At 36.1% G+C, this 22,956-nt stretch overlaps 4 protein-coding genes across 5 annotated transcripts; 1 reads left to right on the top strand and 3 right to left on the bottom strand.

Annotated features, from left to right (window-relative positions):
- Nucleotides 1-1,443: 1,443 nt before the first annotated feature.
- Nucleotides 1,444-3,819, bottom strand: LOC120146564 (zinc finger AN1 and C2H2 domain-containing stress-associated protein 16-like). The gene is made up of 2 exons (XM_039160091.1): nt 3,581-3,819; nt 1,444-2,444 (listed from the first exon to the last, which is right to left on the bottom strand). Exons 1-2 carry the CDS (start codon nt 3,677-3,679, stop codon nt 1,668-1,670), a joined length of 876 nt encoding a protein of 291 aa, XP_039016022.1. The 5' UTR covers nt 3,680-3,819; the 3' UTR covers nt 1,444-1,667.
- A 3,918-nt stretch (nt 3,820-7,737) lies between these two features.
- On the top strand, nt 7,738-8,257 carry LOC120146565. Its single transcript, XM_039160092.1, has one exon. The coding sequence runs from the start codon at nt 7,845-7,847 to the stop codon at nt 8,148-8,150; it is 306 nt and encodes a 101-aa protein (XP_039016023.1). The 5' UTR covers nt 7,738-7,844; the 3' UTR covers nt 8,151-8,257.
- Nucleotides 8,258-9,607: 1,350 nt separating this feature from the next.
- LOC120146563 (calcium-dependent protein kinase 32-like) lies at nt 9,608-12,144 on the bottom strand. Its single transcript, XM_039160090.1, has 8 exons — nt 11,608-12,144; nt 11,417-11,540; nt 11,178-11,321; nt 10,919-11,071; nt 10,673-10,788; nt 10,402-10,569; nt 9,789-10,019; nt 9,608-9,699 (listed from the first exon to the last, which is right to left on the bottom strand). The coding sequence occupies exons 1-8, from the start codon at nt 12,127-12,129 to the stop codon at nt 9,613-9,615; spliced, it is 1,545 nt and encodes a 514-aa protein (XP_039016021.1). The 5' UTR covers nt 12,130-12,144; the 3' UTR covers nt 9,608-9,612.
- Nucleotides 12,145-13,368: 1,224 nt separating this feature from the next.
- LOC120146562 (G-type lectin S-receptor-like serine/threonine-protein kinase SD3-1) lies at nt 13,369-16,307 on the bottom strand. Of its 2 annotated transcripts, none has more exons than XM_039160089.1 (2): nt 16,143-16,307; nt 13,369-15,839 (listed from the first exon to the last, which is right to left on the bottom strand). In XM_039160089.1, the coding sequence occupies exon 2, from the start codon at nt 15,789-15,791 to the stop codon at nt 13,485-13,487; it is 2,307 nt and encodes a 768-aa protein (XP_039016020.1). In that variant the 5' UTR covers nt 15,792-15,839; nt 16,143-16,307; the 3' UTR covers nt 13,369-13,484. The 2 variants fall into 2 exon arrangements, with proteins under 2 accessions (XP_039016020.1, XP_039016019.1); XM_039160088.1 differs by having other exon boundaries at nt 13,369-15,802.
- Nucleotides 16,308-22,956: the final 6,649 nt, after the last annotated feature.

Raw genomic sequence — 22,956 nt, 5'->3', positions numbered from 1 at the left:
CATCCCTAAATGTGAAGATTATTAGATATTGACTCAAATTTGATCTAACTCAAATTGATGAAGATACAAAATTAAGAGAAAATTAGAAAGGTAAGAAACCTAATTTGAATGAAAGTACGAGGTTAATTCCATTTTATGTTGATTTAAAATAGAAACATAGTTTAAGTAGATTTATTGCTATACAAGTTTCCTTTGTAATCAACTAACTATTAAAATTGTATTCCTTTGTAATCAACTAACTATTAAAAATGTATGTTGTTTGATTTTAATCATATTAATAGATCGAATGAAAATTTAGTTAGTTAATCGATTTGATAATTAAATGTTGGATCAATTAATGATTAAAATTTGTTTCAATTCAATTATTGGTTAAATCGATTAATTAACTGAATTAATAGACGCGATCAAAAATATTAAATATATTAAATATATTTTAAGCTCATACCCGTTAAAATTCAATATTCAACTACTTTTTAACCAAACTAGACGTATTAAACTTTCAAGACTCAATTAAATTTTTACCCAATTGAAGGGAAAAAATCATAAATTAAACATAACAAATTTTTGTCAATTCGAAAACTGATCAAATTAGCCAAATTTTGTTCGGTTCGATCAATAATTTAAAAGTTGGTTCTATTATCCGTCAAAGAAAAAATTGATTAATATGATTTTGACTAATTCGATTCAGCCATCAATTAAATTAAGCAATTGAACACCCTTAGTAATTATCCCTTCAGATAGACTATAGGGAAGAAGGTTAAAAAATAAGTCAATTTTTAGATATCCCCGTATAATCTTTTATTTCCGACATTAATAAAAATTATCTTCTTTTATCGTGATTCTTGTAAAAGGATTTTCCACGTTTATGTTTATTTTATTATACAATCATCATGTTTACCATTATCTTTTAAGTTTTAACATACATATTGAACATTATTTTTTTTCTTGAAGGGTTGACAGATCTTCAAGCAAACCGGGAGTATGGGTTCGTAGCATACAGCATTTGATGGAGGTTTACGATATCCAACCTTACACTTGCAATTCTTGAAAGCTCAATGGGAAAGGCAGGTAAGAACATGAAAGTGGCTTTAATGGTGGAAAAGTGTGAAGTTTGTGGGTATTAACTTGAGTATTCCACAATCAAAGTTTTACTCAATTGAATGCAAAGTAAGAACCCTTTTGTTATTCTCAAGTTTCATTGAATTGTGAATGAATTCTCTGATTCTGGGAAAATCAAATAAGTTGTTTTTAATAGTTTGTTCCATAGGTCAGTGTGAGACAGAAAAAGATGTTGATCCAATTCCAATTTCAATAATATATAATCTAAAATTATTTTAATAATATTTATTATTTATCAATTATCATTGGCATTCATATATCTATTCTATAATTTTATTTTTTATGGTCATCGAATTGACTGCACTATCAATCAATAAAGATTTAGGATGCGAACAAGCAGCTTAATGTATTCCCATAGAAATTTGTATATAACCTTAAAGTTTAAGGTTACATGAAACAAATAAATTGAAAGTCGAAACAGACCATTTGATCTGAAGCTGAGTTCTCAAAAGCAACTTTCCAGTTTCCACTAAAAGAATGTAACAATACATGATGATCCAATCACTTACCCGGCAATATGCATTTCACAAATTTGCAGTCAAAAACCCTTAAGCTTTCGAAGTGCCACCATGATCCCTCTCAACATGCTCTACGAGGGCCACTGGGTCACGAAACCCTTTACTGCACTTGGGGCAGACATCGATAGACATCTTAAAGACTCGAGACTGGTTGTTTCTTTCGTGTACCTTCTCCACATGGTCCACCAATGTTGCAACTGAAGAAAACTTTGCTCCGCATTGGGGGCACTCCTCGACTTGCTCTGCATTCCCATTGCTGCTGCTGCCGCTCAGCCCAACTCCTTCCCTCGCAATTTGCAACTTTTGACTAATTTCACTACCCAATTTGGTCATACTTGCTTCGGCTGAGGCTCGAACAGTTGAAGCTGCATTAAGAAAGCTTGTAGCCCATTTAGATGAAGATGTAGCCGGAGCTTGGTTGGTTTTTGTTTCTTTTTTACCCCTGCTTAAAATACCCATAAATGGAAAGCTCGTTTCAGGTTTTTTAGGTCCAGGACATTTGTGATCGGGCCCAAAACGGTGCTTTAAGCAATGATCTATAGTGCAATCCCTACACTTGATCGTGTTTGAGAATGTCAAGACTTCCCTGCAGCCAGGAACCGGGCATTTTTTCTTCTTTGTGACCTTGTCATAATTTGATGGATCACATTCAGTATTAACATGTATTTCCCATGTGATGTTTGGATCTTCATCCGGAATCAAGCGAACTCCTTTAGCACATAATGGACAAATGACAACGGTAACATCTTTTTTATCAGCTTTTGGACAGTGATGCTTAATATAGCTTCGATGTTCCAGGCAATATACCTGTTTAAAATGAAACGGATAAATTTCACCAAAAGAACTTAACAATATAATAGGCTAACAACCTGTTACACAGAAATCATTTAAAAAAGGATCCAAGCTTTTGGTTGATATGAATTCTTTGTAAGTTCTTATTACGAAACCTAACATGTTCTGGAAAACATAACAAAAGGAAACTAGAGAGCAATCAAATAATATCTCAAGCAAAGCTGCGATGCCAGGGAACAATCATTCTCAACCAATGGAGTATAGATTGGATTGTGAACCAATGGAATTACTCGTTAGACTATTTGCAGATGTTGGTCAACTTCTAAGGTTCATTTGATTGCTGCTTTTGCTACTTATTTCTTTTTACCTAAAGCGGCAAAATGTGTGATTTGATACAATTGTGAAACATATTTTTTAAAAATCAAATATAAAAAATCAACAAAACAATACCATGCATTGATGGAATGAACACCAGATTTTATGACAGGGGACGAACTTATAAAATTGGTGAAAACAGATTATCAATTATACGAGAATTTGAAATTTTCAGAGGCTGACGTCCCCGCCAGCCCCCTCGATCCATCCTTAGTTAGGAGGGAAAGATACAACCGATAGATTGGTGAAGCAAATCAGAGACTCAGGTTCCCTGCGACTGCATAGTCTTGATAACAATAGAATTAATTCTCTCCACATAGCATTTTACAGGAATTGGAAGTTAAATGCGGAGAGGTTTACATGATGTAAGTAACAATAGACTGAAATTTTCTAGCAGCCAAACTGCTTTACTGGATAGTAGAAGCATGCTGCTCATTTAAAAAGGGGAAAAAGATTTTAGTCATTTTTGTATACTGCAAAAGAATAATTATGTGGAAATTTGTGATTCAGTCCAGTAATTTCCACACTGTTAATCTGTTTTCATTTTGCTTTGCCTTTTCAGAAAGGAAAGTCAAAATCAAAGAAGAAACAAAAACCAAGTCAGAAATAGCCTAAATTGTCTATGGATTATCTAAATCTAAAACATACCTAACACATGTACCGGTATCGAAGCTAACCCGGGAAATCTTTAAAATACCCAAATATATTTGCCAAGAAACATAAATCGTGAAAGAAGGGGAAGGAATTGAAGGTCCGATAAAAGAAGAATTACTAACCAGGTGGCAACGATCGCAAGTGAAAGGCAAGAAGTCAATCAGTTTACAATCTTCGACGCTGCAATGTTTTCCAAGATCTGGGAATTGTGGAGTCCCCATCCTAATTCAATTACCCTCAGCTGAATCAAACTGATTAGATTTAGAAGAACTGATTTGTTTGTTTGTTTTCTTTCTGGGTAACCAGGGATTTGATGGGAGGGAAAATCCTACGAATTCGCGTAATTAGAGAGAAATTGGGGATCGAAAGTTGAAAGTGAAAAGTGGTCAAAAGTTCATCTTGTATTCCTTCTCAAAGTCTTCCTTAATGTCGAATAGAACCAAACACCGTGGGAATTGGGATTGTTTATTTGGGCCACCTTTACGGCTAATTTATCTAAGATTAGTAGCTTAATTATTCCTAAAGTTTAGTTTTAGTCATCAATCTTTTCTTTTTCAATCATATATCCCCAGTAGTTAAAGATAACATTATTTTTCTTTGAAATTTCGGATTTGAGTAGTTTTATTTGCAGGATATTTGCGTTGTCAATAGTTAGAAAATATTATGAACATATAATATCTTGTAAACATTCCAGACTACTAAAAAATCCATATCCAAAGTTATATTTTTGTTCCGTTTTGATCACCAATCGTTAAAAAATAAACAGAACAATTGACGTGATAATTTTATTTTTTTATAATGATGTGATATTATTTTATTACGATACATTAACATCACAATTATTTTTTAATAATGGGTGACCAAAACATAATTTTAGATATCATTTTGAAAAAAAATAGTTGAATGACTAAAATGGAACCTCGAGAATAATCACCGTTAAGAAAGTTTATGAACAAATATTACCTCATAAACACTCCAAACTATTAAAAAAATCATATCCAAACTTATGTATTTGTTCCGTTTGATCACTCATTGTTAAAAAATAAATAAAATTATTGACGTGATTGTTTTCTTTTACTTTTTTAATGATGATGTGATACTATTTTATTGTGATGCGTTTACATGACCATTACATTTTCGACTACGGGATATCAAAACATAATTTTAGATATAATTTTAAGAAAAAGTTGTTTGAACAAAACAAAACCGGAAAATAGCTAGATGACTAAATACATGGTTTACCTTTTATCTAAATATATAATTTTTTTATTAAAGATTGAAATAATTTTTTTATCATTTATCAAAGTAACACCGTTTTAATGTTATATAGATAAAAATGCGTCATATTAAATATATTTTTGAAAGGTGAATATGTAAATTTATTGATATTTTATTGTCTATATTGTTTTGAATATGCTATGCTGTTAAACGGTATGTTGTTTCATGACATGATCCACATGCCATGTATATGCATGTTTTACTTTTATGATATGTTCTGAAGTATGTATACGCTAAATGAATGTTTAAATGATATGCATGAATGATAAATAAGAATCATAGATAGTAAATATGATCCAGGACATATCTACAGAGTGGGGGAGGGGGAGTTGTTGTTCCTCATATATTTTTTTGTATAATTATATTTTAGGTCCTCTTTAATTTAAATATTAGTCAAATAAAATTTTTGTCACTTTCAATTTTTAATTTTAATACTTATTAGATTATTATTCTTTTAATACAAAATAATTTTATCCCCTCAACATTTGATCCTAGTTATGTTCCTAAGTATGATTAAGTGCATGCACTTGAATAAGCATGGGTGAAAGGTTATATGAGTTGCATATAGTATAGGTCAAATTTTGTGCACTTTGAAGTATATTTGAGATGTGATTTTAACTATTTGTTGTATATGATATCAATATCAAATTAGGAGGTATTGATACCATAGGTTTATTGAGAAAATTCTAAGTTGTTTCTATATCTATATTGACATTGGGTATTGGTATTATCCTCATGGTATCGTTACCAAATGTCTAGGTATCAATACTTCTTGGAGGAATCCAAATCACATAGCCTTAAATTGGTATCGATACTATAGGTCAATATCAGTATTATAATTGTATAACATTAGTATTGGCCTATTGAGTTAGGGTATCAGTATTAGGTTAAGCTTTGAGGTCGAGATAAATAATTCAGTATTGATATTGATTATCTAGTACACATACTATTCTAAGATAATATCAGTATTGCATGAACAATATTGATATCAACAGTGAATAATGTTTAAGATCGCTTAATTTAGTTGATGGTGTTATGATGCAATCCTTAAAGTATGTTAAGGTGTTTAATTAGTCCTTGATTAAGATTATAATAAGAACTTAGTCCCTAAAATCTTAATTTGATTAATTAATTATCCGACAATATAATTAGATTAAAAGTTATCGGTTCTGATCAATCGTGTAACATTGTTGATCCAATTCCTTACTAGACCACGTTGAGGGTGTTACAACTTCAGCCTATTTAGATTTTATACTGGAAGTGAGATTCAGTGACCATGGACATTGTGATGGGTTTATTGATGACTGCAAGCATAACATCATATGAATTATTATAGACCATTTTACTAAGATTGCACAATTTTTTGTCAGTACGTATAGATTTTATCCTTGATAGATTGACTCGGTGATATTGTAAGGCTTTAATATAACAACTTAAGCTCATCATATTTAGATCAAGTTTGAGGTGTTACAGATGGCTCGTGTCTCAATAATCCGACTACCTCTCGTGAATCCCACTTTTGTCTTTTCTATAGAGTTTCTCCCGACATCAACGTAGTTCAACTCTACGGTTTTGGTTTTCTCTCATAGTTAGAGAGTTCTTTTTTTTAATCCTCTATGAAATAAAAAGTCTCATCTTTCTTCTTACCATGTCCCCATTTAATGTTTTATCTCCAAATGTAGGTCGATTATTCAGGACCAATACAAGATATATGTGATAATGTGAAAGTATTCCTTCATTGAAGCCCTCTTGATGGTCCTAAAATCTTTTTCAGACAAGATGTGGTCGGCCTTTTGGATGAACTTTCTTTGTTTTGCCTTTTATTTTTTTTCTCATGTCTTTGGATTTTTTCTGTTTATGTTGTCTTTTTAATCTTCTTACTTTTGGGCTTTTTCTTACCATATCCCCATTTAATGTTTTAAAATTCTGAAATGTCTTTGGTAGAGGATTTAGCCCATTTCTTATTTGGAGAAAGTTATTTGTTGGCCCAATTTGGTTGGAAAAAAAAATTCAATCCACTACTTAAACAAGTGTTTTTTTTTAGTTTTAACCGAATTAGTCAACCAAATAGAATTAGTTTAGTTAAATGGTCGATCACTGAAATTAGTTCGATTGAAGAACGATAATTTTTCTTTAGCATTCAGTTGATGGTTAATCCGATTTGAAATCGATTAGTTAATCTAATTAATCAAAAATATTAATTATTTAATATAATATATATATTAAGCTCAAACCCTTTAAAAATTAAGACAAAATTATTTTCTAACCATAATAGACCATCAAATTTCGAAACTCAATTAAATTTTAACCTAAATGAAAAAAATACTTCTATTAAAAGCAAATTAAAGTAAATAAACAATTTCAAGTAATAAGTTATAAAAAGAATTGGTTTGGTTAACTGTTAAAGAAAAATAGAATTAACTGTTTGAACACCGCAATTTATGTTTGACGGTGATGATAAAGAAGGGTATTTATTCACCAAGCTCACCTCCAAGCTGCATGAACACATGATGTGCTCAGGCTCGGGGGTTCACCAAGACAGGTTCTCCTCGGTTAAGCCACTCTTATTTGCTCTGATTCATGTCTGTCATTGTCTTGTGCATATATTGACAAACTGATCTGAAGTGAAACTGTGACTGTGAGAGGGAAGTTCCAACCTCTACAAGAGACAAGAAAGAATAAAAAAGAACTAGGATAGTTGGTATGAGCTAAAATACATTACATCTTGGGACTCTCATTCTTTAACCTTAACATGTGATATCACCAAGGACAAACCGCTAATATATAATCTTTCACTTGCTTTGGAGCATGTTTTAAACCCTAAAATAAAGTAATCAAAAGTTGGATGAGAAATGATCACAACAAAGAAGATCCAATGTGCCCAAAAGTGGGACTAGAAGTGCTTTTTCTTCCTTTTAATTCTGGAATCCTTTTTCACCTTTATACAAATACTGCTCTTTACTTCTTCCTCTCCACATTATTTATCCCCCCAAACCTCTCCTCAACTTCCCTTATACTCTATTTCATATTCTGCTTCCTTCACTTACATGTCTGCAAGATTTCACTGAGTTTATCAGCATCTAGTTCAGTTTGGCTGTCATCGTAGCTATGGAAGCAAGGGTACCTGGTCAATATGTGCTCGTATTTGAGGCGCCTCCTACAGTGAGGGAACCGAGTCGGTATTCGCATCGGTCAATCGAAACACTGATAGTAGTGCTGGCTGTGATAACTATCGTAGGTGTTATTGCAGGTATCATTTCTCGGCTGTGTGGTGGAAGGCATTTCGGTGGGAATGGGGAGAATGACATTGAAGGCTGGATAGAAAGCAAGTGTAGAAGTTGCATTGATGGTGGAGTCCCTCCTCCGGCAGTTCAACCTCCCAGTGAGGAATCAAAGCAAGAGGAAAAGAAATGAAGACTCATACATAATAATCCATCTGATGCAAATGTAAGTGTGATTATTGATTATTTTATGTGTTGGGGATGCTGTTAGAGACAACATTATAACAATGTATTAGCTGAAAATATGGGAGGAACTCTCTTGGCTGCAGCTTCTAACAATGATTTACTACAATAATCTTTATTATGGCAGCTTCATTGGTGGGTTACTCTTAATACTCTTAATGGAAAACCTAAATCATGTATGTTACTAATTACCCTTACCCTGGTTATTTTTTTTAATAGTTGCGATGATTATAAAGTAATATTTGTTTAGAGTCTTTCATAGCCATTGAGAACACATACCCACACCCTACATATGCAGTTGCTCTAGAACCCGAAACCTTAGGGAAAACAATACTCTTACTTTCTCTCTCGGGAAATTCGATTTACATGTTATTCTTGGCTGAAGTGGTAGCTATTCTACCAAGAAAAGCGTCAATGACATTTTTCATATGTGGTATATGGTGGGAACTTTATGGTAAATTTTGATCCCAGAAATCACGCACGCATGCTTTCCGGCTTCTGTCATATCTACAATGGTCAAAAGGCATTGCAACGGAAAGGCACAAAGGAGTCCACCATCTGAAAAAAGCATATCACTACAGGCTTTTGAATTTAAAACTCAATGTCTCTTCTCCAAAAGCTTATATTTCAGTAGATTTATGAGACCCCAACATGAAAAACTTACCGTTGATACTTCTTTTTTCATAAAGAAACAAAATGGTACTAAAAGCATCACGTAAAACATGCTCATCCGGTTGATCAAAGGACAAGTGACTACCTTTAGCAACCTGTGCCTGTTTTTATGCTTTACTTTCACTGCTACATTTGCAATCATGCTTACCCCACAATCTAAACCTTTCCCTTTTTATGCTACTTAATATGAGGAAAAACTCAGCCAAATTTCTCTGTAAGAGATGAAAACCATGCTGAAGTAAAGAAATGGAACCAAAGAATTGTCTACGACAGAACATAAAACTAAAGCTTGTCCAACTGCTTTGGCAGCAATCTTATGAATGAAAAGACTTTTCAATTGCAAAAATACTAACCCTCAGTTTCTTCAGTTTAATCACTCGAAAAACCAAGATGATACCAACAAATGGTGAACTACATACATAGACCTGGTTCAAGTATGGGATATATAACAAAGAAAATTTACAACACAAATAAGCAAGCCCCGTATTTTCAATATGTGAATAGATGATCAAGGACATCCCCCTTGGCATCAATCAAAGGCTCAATCCAAGTAGTCCTCCCTTAATGAAGGGTATCATCAAGGAATTTTCTTTAGACATCCCCAAGAACAGAAGAAATTTATACTCATAAAATATTTCTCTTTTTCATTAAGAAAAGTTTGTTGTGTTGGGTCATCTAGGATCAAGATGCAACTGCAATGATTCATCCTTCATCAATTTATGACTGAGGTTGTTGAACCGCTATCGTGAGTATTGCCTTGACGCTTTTCTCCGATCTGTACCGGCTTTCATCATTGCAGCAAACTCATCATAACTTATTCTCCCATCCTGCAGATTCATCAAACAGAATTTGGCTTGAGTTCATAAGCATGACCATCAGAATAGCATGCCGAGAAGAGAGCAAAGGAAAACCTAACCTTGTCTGTATCCACATCATGCATGATGGAACTAATGACTTCTTCGCTGTTCGTTTCAGGCTCATCTGCTAATTCATCTCTTAGTTCCTCAATCTCGACATAACCACTTTGATTTTTATCGAAAAACTCAAAAGCCTTTTTAATGTGATTGTCATCGCCCATCTTTCTCAGGTGAACTGAGATGGCGATAAATTCTCCGTAGTCCAAATATCCATCTCCATTGAAATCGCCCTGTGAAGAAAAAATCAAAATGACAAAAAGTTTAGTTACATTTTTCCAAAAGATTCAAACACTTTGGTCGTCCTCAAATTGCCCACACTCTTCTTATATAATGACAATGCACAGGTTTCAAATTGTTTTTTCTGTGGTCACCATAACAATGGCCTTGGATTTCAAAATTAAGAGAAACCATGTTGATCCATTGATTTTCATAAAACTAGATTTAGGTAGAAAGTGCTCAGTAAAAGAGATAACAATACTGTTGTAGCGAAGTGTAATCAAATTATGCAGACATTCGAAACTTGCAGCATCAATAAGCTAATGTCACACTTTTTTAAGCCTTTCGAATAAAGATCCAACATAAAACAGACAGAAAATTTAGGGTAGAACTTACTGCTTCCATTAATATTTGAAGATCTGAATCAGAAATAATATGGCCAAGTTTATGTAATCCAACCCTTAGCTCATCAATGTTGATCTTTCCTCTACCGCTAGTATCCATCACTTGGAATCCCTCTTTTATGCCTGCAACTTCCTCGACCGAAAGATGCTCAGCTATTACCTATTAGTACACGATGTTCCAAAAACAAGGAGGGTGAATGTTAAACTAATGAATGGTAGCTCTATATAGGTTGTAATCCCCAAAAAATAAAACAAAGTATTACCCTGAGAGCTCTTTTCTTGAGCTTATTTATTACAGAGAACTGCTTGAGCCTTGCCTTCACAGTTTCACCCAAGGAAACATTTGGAGCCTTCTTTGCATTTTGCAACCAAGGATGGTCTGAATTTAGAAGCAATTCAGTTCAGGAATTTCAATAAAAATAACAATGTAATTTTGCTAAAATTTTCTCTCTGGTGGCAAGTAAAAAGTTTCAAGAACAGACAACCTTCATCATAAGAACTAAATTTACCTAAGACTTGCTGAGCTGTAAGTCGCCGCTTTGGATCAGGATTGAGCATCTTCTTCACAAGGTCTTTTGCATTATCAGAAACTTTAGGCCAAGGATCCCTCTTAAACTCGACGACGGAGCGAATAATTGCGTGTGCAATTCCTTGTTCAGTTTCTGCCCAGGAAAAGGGAAAGTTAGAGTGAACAAAGAGAGATTGAATACAAAATGAAAGATCCATTAGAAGTTACAACTCTAATTATGTCTATGAACCGATGCAAACCTGCCCAAAAAGGAGGTAACCCACAAAGCAATATGTAAAGGATGACACCGGCACTCCAAATGTCGACTTCAGGGCCATAATTTCTTCTCAACACCTCTGGTGCCATGTAGTATGGACTTCCAACTATCTCATAAAACCTTTCTCCTGCAAAGGAAAATATTCAAACTTCAACTGATAAAACATGGAATGATGAAACCAATAGGTGAAAACATGAATTCTGTTTTACAAAATTGCATTACCTGGTTTAAAGAATGCTGACAAACCGAAGTCAATCGCCTTCAAAACAGCCGTCTCCTTTTCATTTTCAAACATAAAGTTCTCTGGTTTGAGATCTCTATGCATCACACCATGCTTGTGGCACATCTATAAGAACAAAAATATGTTAACAACTTGAGTGTTACGTTAATCACTTTAGGGGAAAAAAGTATACCTGAACAACTTGAACAATGGTGTTGGTGACAGCAGCAGCTGCTCTCTCGGTGTAATGGCCTCTAGCAACAATTCTATCGAACAACTCACCACCCTCGCACCACTCCATGACCAAATGCACTGCATTGTCGTCCTCAAAAGTGTCTTTCAAGGTGACAATATTAGGATGTTTTGGCAAATGCTTCATGATCTCAACTTCCCTTCTCACGTCGTCGATATCCACCGCCGTCCTCAGCTTCTTCTTTGATATCGATTTGCATGCAAATGTCTCACCAGTTTGATTGTCCGTACAAAGACACGTGATCCCAAATTCACCACGCCCAAGCTCGCGTCCCAGTTCATATCTTTGTTTAATTTCTCTCCCTGTTGGTTCCTTTAAAACGATGAGTTTATGGCCTCCGTGACCTTGGTGATTGTGCCCAGATTCACGGGAAATTTGGTTTTGCTTCTTTTTTCCTTTCTTCTTCGTCGTCTTCTTATTCTCATGAGAAGCAGTTCCCGAAGTCACACAACAATTTCCCATGAAATTTAAAAAAAAAAACCAAAATTTAATCTAAATATAAATGAATGTTTGAATTTAAACCCAAAAAGAACCAAAATTTGCTATTTTTTTTAGCAAAAACTAGGGGGGAGACCCTTCTATATATTAAAACTTCTTTTTCAAATATTCAAATGGAAAAAAATACAAAATACTCCAAGGAACAGAAACCTTGTTTCCATATTTTCTGGGAAATTCTCAAGGATTCCGACCAAAACAAAAAGGGAAAGAATGGGATTTTTATGGGAAAAAAGGGTAACTGAAATGAAGGAGAATTCACATTGATGAATGTATAATATATGTGTGTGCGGGTGTGTATATGTATATATATACATGCATGGGAGCAATGAAGAATTGAAGATCAGAAGAAAAATATTCTTTTTATTATATTTAAAGCTTGTGGAAATTAAGAAAAAGAAGAAGAATAGGAAACAACCGTGGGAATTGCAGTTGAAAGAGACAAGGGTCCGAAATTAAGCTGTTAAGCCTTTGGTTACATATTGTCCAAACAATGAAAATCTTTTTTTTATAAAAAAAAAATTAAGGTTGAACGAGTATATTCATGGTTGTATTATTAGCTTAGATTTCGAGATTGATTTATTTATTGGGAATATCTTTAGAAAAGTTTCTGAAACCACGTAAAAAGTAAAATATAAATAATTTTAAATTTATGAGTCATATGGATATGAATTCATTAAATAATTTCACTTGTTAAAGGAAATATTTTTCTCTTCAAAGATTTTAGATTCAAGAAATTATATTCGTAGATAAGTATATATTATTATTGACTAAAAAACTATGAACTAATATTATCGTATAATCACTTTAGATTGTTTTAAAAAATAAAATTATGAACTGAGTATGATTTGAAATCAACCCAAACTCGAGTCGAGTAAAACCCAAGTTGATCTGGACCCGACCTGACTCGAGTTAAACCATTGAATTAACTTGATATAATTCGCACCCAATTTAATCTGACCTGACTTGAAACCCGTTCGATTAACTGATTTCACATTACTTAGCCTTTCTACTAATTTCATCTGAAACCGAGAAAGAGCTGCTTCAGCATGTAATCCCACCTTGGCATGAAGCGAAGAGACTTGTTCAATGCCTTGTGCAGCAGAACGTCATTAGCCCCCAGAGATGAGAACCCACTCAGCCGCCCACTTGTACAAACCAATCCAAAATGCAGCAGAAAAATACATGACCAACTGACACAAACAGTGGATGGAAATATGGCATATGCATGCCCCATTCTGGAACAGTCTCATTGCTGCCAATGTTAGTCCTACTGTACAAAATTGTAAAAGAAAAATCAAAGAAAATCATCACTTTTTACATTACATTCCTATGTCTCTCACTGAACCTAACTCCGATGAGTCTTCCTCCCCCCTCGGTGATCTCCGACAACTAAATGGCGGTGGAGGAGGATCAACAGGAAGTGAGCCTTCCAACACCTTCACTACCTCCCCCATCGAAGGTTTCAAACGTTCATCCACTTGAAGGCACCAAAAGGAAATCCTCAACACAAGTTCGAGTTCCTCGGTATCAACTTCGTCCTCGATTCTTTTATCTACTACATTCTCCGGATGACCCTCGAACCATTCCTTATAAGCCCAATCAAACACATCATTGGCTTCTTTAAGGCCACTAACCAGTGTCAAAACCATCTTACCAAAATCCCCCACATCTTTCTGAGCTGAAGCCATACTGGAGGATGCCTCACCATAAAGCATCCCCAATCCAAATTCATTCACTTTAGCCTCCAGGTTTTCATCGAGAACTACATTTTCGCATTTCAAATTTCCATGGCATAAAAATTCTCGACACCCCGTGTGCAAATAAAATATGGCTCGACCCACGCTTAGGCATATTTCCTTTCTCTTTCTCCAAGTCAGTCTCTCAGCCAGTGTTGAATCTTCTATGTATTTCTCCACAGAGCCATTCTTGGCATATTCGTAGACTAAATACCTCCTATCCGACTCACAACAATAGCCTTCCAGCTTGACAAGACCTTTGTGATAAATGCTTCCAACCTTTGACAATGCAGCTCGAAATTTTCTAGCTTCAATGGTTGCTTCGAGCTCTTTGATTGCAACTGGCTGGTTGTCGGGTAAGGTGCCTTTGAACATTCTTGGCCCGATTTGGTGGTTGAAATTCTCCGTAAAATCCTTGATTTCGGTGAAGGATAACACGATTAGACATTTGGAACCAGGGCTAGAATAAGCTAAAGAAGCAAGTCTCTTATAAGTGTTTCTTCTTTTATAAAGGTAAAATCCTAATGCCAACTGAATCACAACAAACACAAAAATTGTGCCTGAGGCTGCTCCAACTAGACAAGGAATGCAAATATTATAAGACTCCTTATGTGCTTGTGGCGGAGACTTCAAGGGGAAGACAGGGTCAGCAGCCATGGGGTCCGAACACCTCTTAATAAAAGAGGTTGAACTAAGAGATGGATGTGAATAACCGCTGATGTACTGAGTTTCCATCATCCTGCATTTTGCAGTGCCATCATTTGTGAAGGTTACAGCAGTACAACTCGAGTCACTAAGGCACATGCTTTTGCATTTGTCTAAACTAGTTACGAAGATGGAATCATTGACGGGGTAAATTCCATAAAGAAACATATTGGCATGCTCAACCAGAATTGACCCTGATTTGCAGCCATGCTGAGATGAAACCAAACATTTTGTATTAGAGTGAACCACACTGGAAAATGGGCATGTGCAAATGGGGGAACCAGATGCATTAAACGCGCAGATGCCTCGCTGTTCACAAGTTGCAAAGACATTACACTGGTTCTCAACAGCTTGCCAAACCGATCTCCATGTTTGTGAAGCGTCCATCCATGAATATAACCGCAAATTACCATCCACATCCAGCCGGAGAAACCTAAATTTCACGGTGTCATTATGATCTTCTCCATACACAGACCATACAGGTCCAGAAGTTGGAGCCACAAGTTGCAGGCTCCCATAAGAAGTCAGAATAGCACTGAGATTCGATTGAGAAGGCCTTCCAATGCTCCAATAGATGATGTTGCTTTCCCACCTTAACTGTAGCTGACCAGAAACATTCATGTAGAGGCTATATAAACTCGAAACATCATTTTGGCTCGCAGCTCTCAATGTTCTAAAGGGAGAAAGTCTCTGGCCAGGAAGAAGAGTGTTGGTTGGATAATCGAAGCTTTGCCAAACCACACCTTTCTTCTCATTCAGTAAGATAAGATTCCCATCGTCACGAAGAAAAGCTACAACAACCGATAACTGGCTTGTTTTGGTGGACCACACTTCCTGATCCTGCAAGGCATCGAAAAGAACCAATTCTCCAGTCATCTGAAGCTCCAAATAGGAATTGTTACCAACAGCGACATCACCCCCAGCAACCCAAACCATTGTGTGTTTATCAACAGGGATAGACTTCGAATTGAATTGAATGCCAACACTAAATTGGTTTGGCATATCAGGGCGGCTATAGAATCCTATTGCAAAATCACCATTAGAAGAAACCCATGAATTATTTTCTCCCACGGATAGTTTGGATCCCAATGGTATTTCTGAAATTACAACCCCAAATAGGAAAGATCCAAGAGAGATACACAGCAGGAGAGTAGAACCATAGAGAAATCTCTGCTCCTCAAGCATATTCGCATATGCCTTGGATTAAATAAAAAAAAATCAGTACAGCAGCCTCTGCAAAATAAACCACAAAAAAATACAAGGCAGTAATTAATTCATGAGCCTCATCTAACATATATTTAAGCTAAATAACGTAGGAAAGTAGGCAAAATTTGTGGTATTCAAGACCAAACACTATGCAGCTCATAGAAACGCTATAAAAAGCTTCAAAAATTGTGAACTAATCACAGTATGGAACCAGATTTCAATGTTTATTAGGATTGGCAACAAAAGCAAAGGAAGAAAGCTTAAGATGAATAAAAACACAGAAATGACAATCATTCAAGAAAGGGAAGTGAGTATTTCAGAGTTTGGTACCTCAAAAGAATCAATGAAGAGCCACAGAATCAAGTAGCCGGCATAGAATACCGTCTTGGGCGTGAACCAGAAAATAATCCGAGGCTATCCTTTAGGGCATTATAAACTACTGAGCACTAACATATTGACCAAAGCAATAAGATTTGAGAAAGTGACTTAAACTATAAAAAAGAAACTTATTTAAAATTGAAAAAAGAAAGTATTTATCTTTTCATCTTTTATGCATGAATAAACTACAAAAAAATCTTCTTTTTTAAGTGGTTATGGTGAGCATGTGGAGTTCAGAAAAAAAAAGTTAGGAAAAAATGGGACCCAAATTTAGGAGAGCAGAAAAGCACTATAGGGAGAATGCAACCATTTTCAAAGCTGGAAACGATGGATTTTCAAGATTTTAAAAGGGAAAAAAACAAAAGAAAAACGAAAACAACTACGAGAATAGCTTATTAAAACAAGAATCAGAGCCACTTAAGTCAAAGCCGATCTGGGTTGGTTGTGATTTGATTTTTTTGAGAAAGACAAAGCAGAAAAAAGTAACATTTTTTTCCTTTGGAAAGTAAACCTAAAGATGCTTGCTTGCTAAAACAAAAAGAACCCAGGAAAAAAAATGAAGGGAAGTTATCACAGGTCCTGGAAAGGGTGAGAGCATGTAATGGTTATTTTAAATTGAAATGTGAAATGGAGAAGGGAATGTAGGCAGGAAGAAGGCCGCAGAAAATTAATGAAGAGAAGTAGAACAACTGGAAATAAAAAGATAATAATGTGAACGTATGACTGGTGTCGGAAGATCTGGGTTTTGCCTTTTATTTTTTATTCTTTTCATTTGAATTTTCCTTTTTTTTTTGAACCACGAGCAAATTTTTTTATTTTCTTTAGAAAGAGCAAATTTTTTTAGAAAATATTATGTGTTTTTCTCGAAAAATCATCGGTGATAGATTTATTTATTGATCTAACATTGGTCAGATTATAATTTTTGATTTAACACTGGTCAGACTATATTTCTCGATCTAACAACCTTAGCAGTAAAGCGCGACTCTTGCACCGCACTATATGTTGATTTGGCGTCACGTGGGATAAGACGCGCCCCCTGAAGCGCGCCTTATGCTGACATGGAATACACGTGGGTATAGCACGGCCCCTGAGGCGCGCCTTACGCCACGTAGGAGTATAGCGCGGGGCAGGGGCCGCGCCATACCTTTAACTGATATAATTATATAAGGCACGGTGCAGGTATCACACCTTGTAACTTTTCTCAGCTATAAATACACTTATCCCCAATTAAGTTCATCACATCTCTCCTCTCAACTTATAAATTAATACAACAATTTCGTCAACGAGTTAATAATTCTGACAATTTTCTCATATTTTATTCAGAAGTTTGTTCAATTTTTCGTTATAAGGTAATTTTGTGATAATTTTTTATTATATTTATTGTTTATTATGATTATTTAAAAAATATTATATTAATTGTTGTAAATTAATTTTTGTATTTGTAAAATTAGAAAACGAGAATATACATCGAAATAGTTTGCGGTACATGTAATAATATAAAATTATATTATTTAAATTATTTACATTTATATATAAAAAATTTATTATGTTATATTTCCGTTCATATATTATTTATTTAATCAGCATTGTTTCAGTTGTTTTTTTTTTTTTGCATATATAATATTGTCGCACTTTTAAACTCAAAGAATGTGCAACTTTCAGCTATTGTTTATTATGATGGTAAAATTCGAGAAGATGAAACCGGTGTTGTTTTCGTATTAAATGAGTGTGTTAAAATATCATTGAAGAGAAACATAACTCTTGAGGAGCTGATAACGAAGATTTCGAGGAAGATTCATGTTGGAAGTAGTAGAAGAATGTCGTCGTTGCAGTACAGATTTCCAACATCATTGTTACCATTAACTTATACAACGCTCGAACTTTTGAACAATGATGATGTTGAAATGATGGTTGAAGCTCAAAGTAATTATTCAGACGTCGATATTGAGATGTATGCAAATTTTATTCAAGTGCGTGTCGTTCGGGGTCAATCATTAAGCTCTCACTATGGACTGGCTGAACAAGTTGACAGCCCGACGACAGTAATGTGTAATGATTTTAATGCTATAATGGGGAGACATTCATCCGCAACTCTTTACGATATGTGCCGAGGTGGGTCGACGAACAATCTGTATGGCAACATCGCGTTCAGTTCAAGGGGAAGACATTCATATGCAAATCCGTTTGACCTTAATATGGAGATGCCATCGATGCAACCATCTGTGCAGTTTCCATTTGACACGATGGCTTCAAGCTTTAGGGGGAGGCATTCGACTGCGAGCTTTTTCGATCTCAATGTCGATATACCTTATAGTTCAAGAGGAAGGCGTGCAAGTAGTAGGTTCTTCGACCTAAATGTGGAGTGCATGGAGGAACCATCATCTCCACCAGAAGAACCGCTTCATGAGCCTGATGCGGATGGTGCTAAGACTGGACTATTCATTCACCCAGAATCACCGCAATTTAACTCTGATGATGATGAAGTTCCAGGAAATGTGGCACAAACTGACCCTCCTGCACACACGTATGAAGCTGATTATGGTGCAATGTACGGGCCAGAATTTTCGGATATGCCACATCTCGGTGACTATGGATATTACTCATCAATAAATAATGGTGAGTTATCTTTAGGCATGGAGTTTTCAAGCAAAAAAGAAGCAGTGATGGCTATAAAAAATTAAAATATCTGTAATTCTGTTCAGTCCAGAGTTAACCGATCCACGACTGAAAAATATGTATGCTACTGTGTCCGACGCGAAAACGGATGCAATTGGATGGTTCGCGTATCGAAAAGGAATAGGAAAAACAACATATGGAAACTAACAGTATACAACGATCCTCACACATGTTGTGCTGGAGGGGTCAACCAAGATCATCCCAACTTGGACTCTGAAGTGATATGCCAAGCCATCATGCCCATGGTAAAAGCAAGCTCTCATATAGTTGTTTTTGTGTTGATTTCAGCTATACAATCGCAGCATGGGTACACTGTCTCCTATAAAAAAACTTGGTTGGCAAAACAAAATGCCATTGTCAAACTTCATGGCAAATGGGATGCATCTTACAATGAATTCCAAGCTGGTTTAGGCTGATGCGGAGGTTGAATCCTGGGACAATTATGGACTTCGAAACCTCCTATGCATACCATAATGATCGAGTTCTCTGCGATCGATGCCAATTCTACCGGGTTTTTTGGACTTACCCACAGTACGTTAATGTTATCAGATCGCGGAGCTGGGATCAAAGCAGCAATGAAGTCTTTAGGTCCAATATGGCAACCACCCTTTGTCCAACATAGGTATTGTCTCCGACACATTGCTGTGAACTATCATGGAATGTACAAGAAGAATGCTGAGCATCAATTAATTGTGCGTATGGGTAAATGAAATTGATGTAGTGTGTTTTCTTTTCGATCGTTTTAATTTTGCAAAGAAAGCAAGTTAGTAAGTTATACATTTTTTGATCAGGTTACGAACTACTTCCTTGAACGTTTGAATCAATGCTTCAAGAGTTGCGGGTGAAGAACGAGGAAGGATACGCTTACATCAGCCTCATCGATAAAGAAATGTGGATGAACACATATGATGGTGGATATCGATATGGACACATGATGACCAATTTGGCAGAGGCAATCAATTCGACCTTAAAGGGTGCACGTCACTTACCAGTAGCGGCTTTAGTAAAGACTATATATTTTTGTTTGGGGGCTCTTTTTGCGAAGCTCGGGGGATAAGCTCAAACCTGGATTCAAGGTGGTCATGTCTATCACCCTAGATTAGTTGCAGATCTACAGAAAAAAAAAATTATGCATCAAATGGAATGTCTGTAACAAGCTTCTCTAGAAGGCATGAAATGTTTCGTGTCACAGAGTTGCCGCGACCTCTTCAATGGATTGAAGTTGTGTCGTTAAGAGTAAATCTAAGGGACAGAACGTGCGACTGCGGGTTTTTTCAAGCTCTGAAGTATTCATGCTCTCATGTGATAGCAACTTGCTCGCATACACGTCAAGACTATAACCATTTTGTAGAGCCCGTATACCTACTATCTGAAGTTTTTAAGGTATATGAATTTGAGTTTCCCCCCATAGGTAATGTCAAAGACCTTGATGAGGTTCAAGATTGGCTTCCGATTGTACCAAATATGAGTTTATTCAGGGAGCGTGGTCGTCCAAAATCTAATCGAATTCATTGCGATATAGATATTCGAGAAAGATCTAGACAAGACAGAAGATGTGAGCATTGTAGAAACCCAGGACACACTAGAAAAACATGTCCACTTCTGTTGCCATCAAGTAACAATTGATGAGGAAATGATGTATTTGTTTATCAAATAATAATTATTGTACTTCAATTTGCATTTACTTCAAGTTAATGTCATTCGATAATCGCTGATGAAGATTAAAAAAACGATACAATAATACGAGATTGAACGTTTGCGTTATATGTGATTATAATAAAAGAGATAATAAGCGACAAACTTAAGAAAGTTATCGAACACAATCATTAAATTTTATCAAACTGATAACGATTTGGTATTTCAAAATAATTTTAAATACAACAAACTTACAATAAGTATTAAATGATAAATGATAACCAAATTACAATAACTGATATTAAATGATAATAAACAAAATTAATGGAAATACATTAAAAAAAATCCAACAAAATTAACAAAATAAAGTAAGTATTAAATGAGAAATAATAAAAAATTACAATTAAAAAGTCTAATAAACTAAATACAAATATAATAAAAAATAAAATCTATCAATGCCTGCGACGCAAATGTGTTCCGTAGGGCGGTGGTTGTCGGTCTCGAGGAGGATTTCTTCATATCATTGGTTGTGACCCCTCGCTGTTATCATCATCGTCATCGTCGTCATCGTCCTGAGTAGGTACATGATGAGTTGATGATGATGAAGCACCTCCATAGAATAAGGACCCTGGAGGTGTATGACTGACTATCCCACCGGCCTGCGAAAACTAGGAAATCTAATAAAACCCAGACATCGCTGAGTGTGAAAACTGTACAGGAGGTATCTGTGCTACGGCCATGGGTGATGAGGCTGAACCCGCCAAATATTGAGCATATGAACCCCAAGTCAGATCTATAAACATAGACCCATAATAGCCTCCAGGATGGGTCATCTGTGACGGTGGCGGCGGCGGGGTCATAAAACCAGGTGATGGTGGCGGCGGCAGCATCGGGTAAGGGAATGGAGACGACATCTGGTAATGGAAAGGCGGTGGTGGCATCATATATGGTTGCGGTGGCTGCTGTGAAGGTCCTGCTAGTGCAGTTGAGGATAAATCGGAAGCACTTGCTCTCCGTCCACGAGCCGGGGGACGATGGTGTTGTGTTGGTGAACGTCTCTATCGACGTCGCGGAAAGGTCTGCCCTCGTGCATCCTCAGGAAGTAGAAACGGTTTCCCGTTACTGTTGAACCACTCGTAATAATCGTCAGCAACCATCAAGATGCCAAGTAAAATGGGCTCTCTACGGGGAAGGTGCTGATGTCAATCCTCCCACAACACGACCCACACATGATGCCTCACCAGCCAATCTGTATCTTTCTTGTCGCGTCTATCTGTGCTATGCAACTCGTCCATATTGCGAGGTGCTTCCGGAATTGGTTGAAAACAACCAAATTGCCGGAGCACGCGATCAGTGGAGTGCCACTCGACGGTCGCATAACAGATCAAGGGGACCGTCACCATCCAAATATCTGATGGGCCCCTCAACTCAAGTGGGATCGCAGCCCTCACATCATCAGTAGAATATGACATCCATTCAAACTAAAACAAATATATATAATTTTTATCAAAATAATAATCTAATTATATAACTATAATCTAAAATCGATTTTTAAACATTAAAATTCATACCTGTGTGTCAGCCTTTTGATCGATTAACACCCTAATTTTTTCTAAATCATCAGGTAGCTCCTGATGATTTTTCCTATCAGTAGACCACCTATTCAAGAAAAATAATTTCTTATTCACTGTATAAAATTATTAATATACAAAATCAGTTTTACAATTACCTTAGTAGTAGCGGAAATACGAATGGTTCTTGAAAACGAGACATAAAAAGGACAATCGATACCATGCCCAAGACTGCAGCAGCAGGAGACATCCACCGATAGCATTACGCCTGTAGTCAGTGGCTCGACACATCTCTCTGTACAGGAAAGCCAAAATTGTCGAGCCCCAACTGAGTGATCCAGCCAGATGAAAGTTGCCAAGGTGTCGCAACCACATGCAGTGAACTTGGTTGCGCGATTTGTCTGGCATCAACAACCCTCTTATCAGCTACAATATGCATGCCCGTGCATACATTTTAACTTCATCCTCAGACGCGTCCTCGCTCAAATCACGAAAATTGGCATCTAACCAATTTAACGGTATCCGACCACCGTTAAAATTTTTCGGGACACGTCCTAGATTATCCCGATACAAAGCAGTCCAGGAACCATGTGCGATCCCCGATATCACATCTCCATCCACCGGAAGCCCCAGGTGCATAGAAACATCCTCATGTGTAATCGTGCACTCTCCGCACGGAAGATGGAATGTGTGGGTCTCCGGCCTCCACTGCTCTACTAAGACAGAAATCAGGTCTGGCTTTATCTTACAGTGACCCTGATATCTACCTATGTAACCGAATCCGACCTCTACTAAATACGACGAGACACAACTAGGTATCACTAACTTAAGATTCCTAATAAAATGATCTAATACACGATCCTTCTCCTAAAATTAAATAATTA

This window comes from Hibiscus syriacus, unplaced genomic scaffold (assembly GCF_006381635.1).
Source record: "Hibiscus syriacus cultivar Baekdansim isolate YM2019G1 unplaced genomic scaffold, ASM638163v2 tig00110930_pilon, whole genome shotgun sequence".
Lineage (NCBI taxonomy): Eukaryota > Viridiplantae > Streptophyta > Magnoliopsida > Malvales > Malvaceae > Hibiscus > Hibiscus syriacus.
The sequence above is the reverse complement of the archived record's forward strand: the minus strand, read 5'-3'. Positions and strand labels throughout refer to the sequence as shown.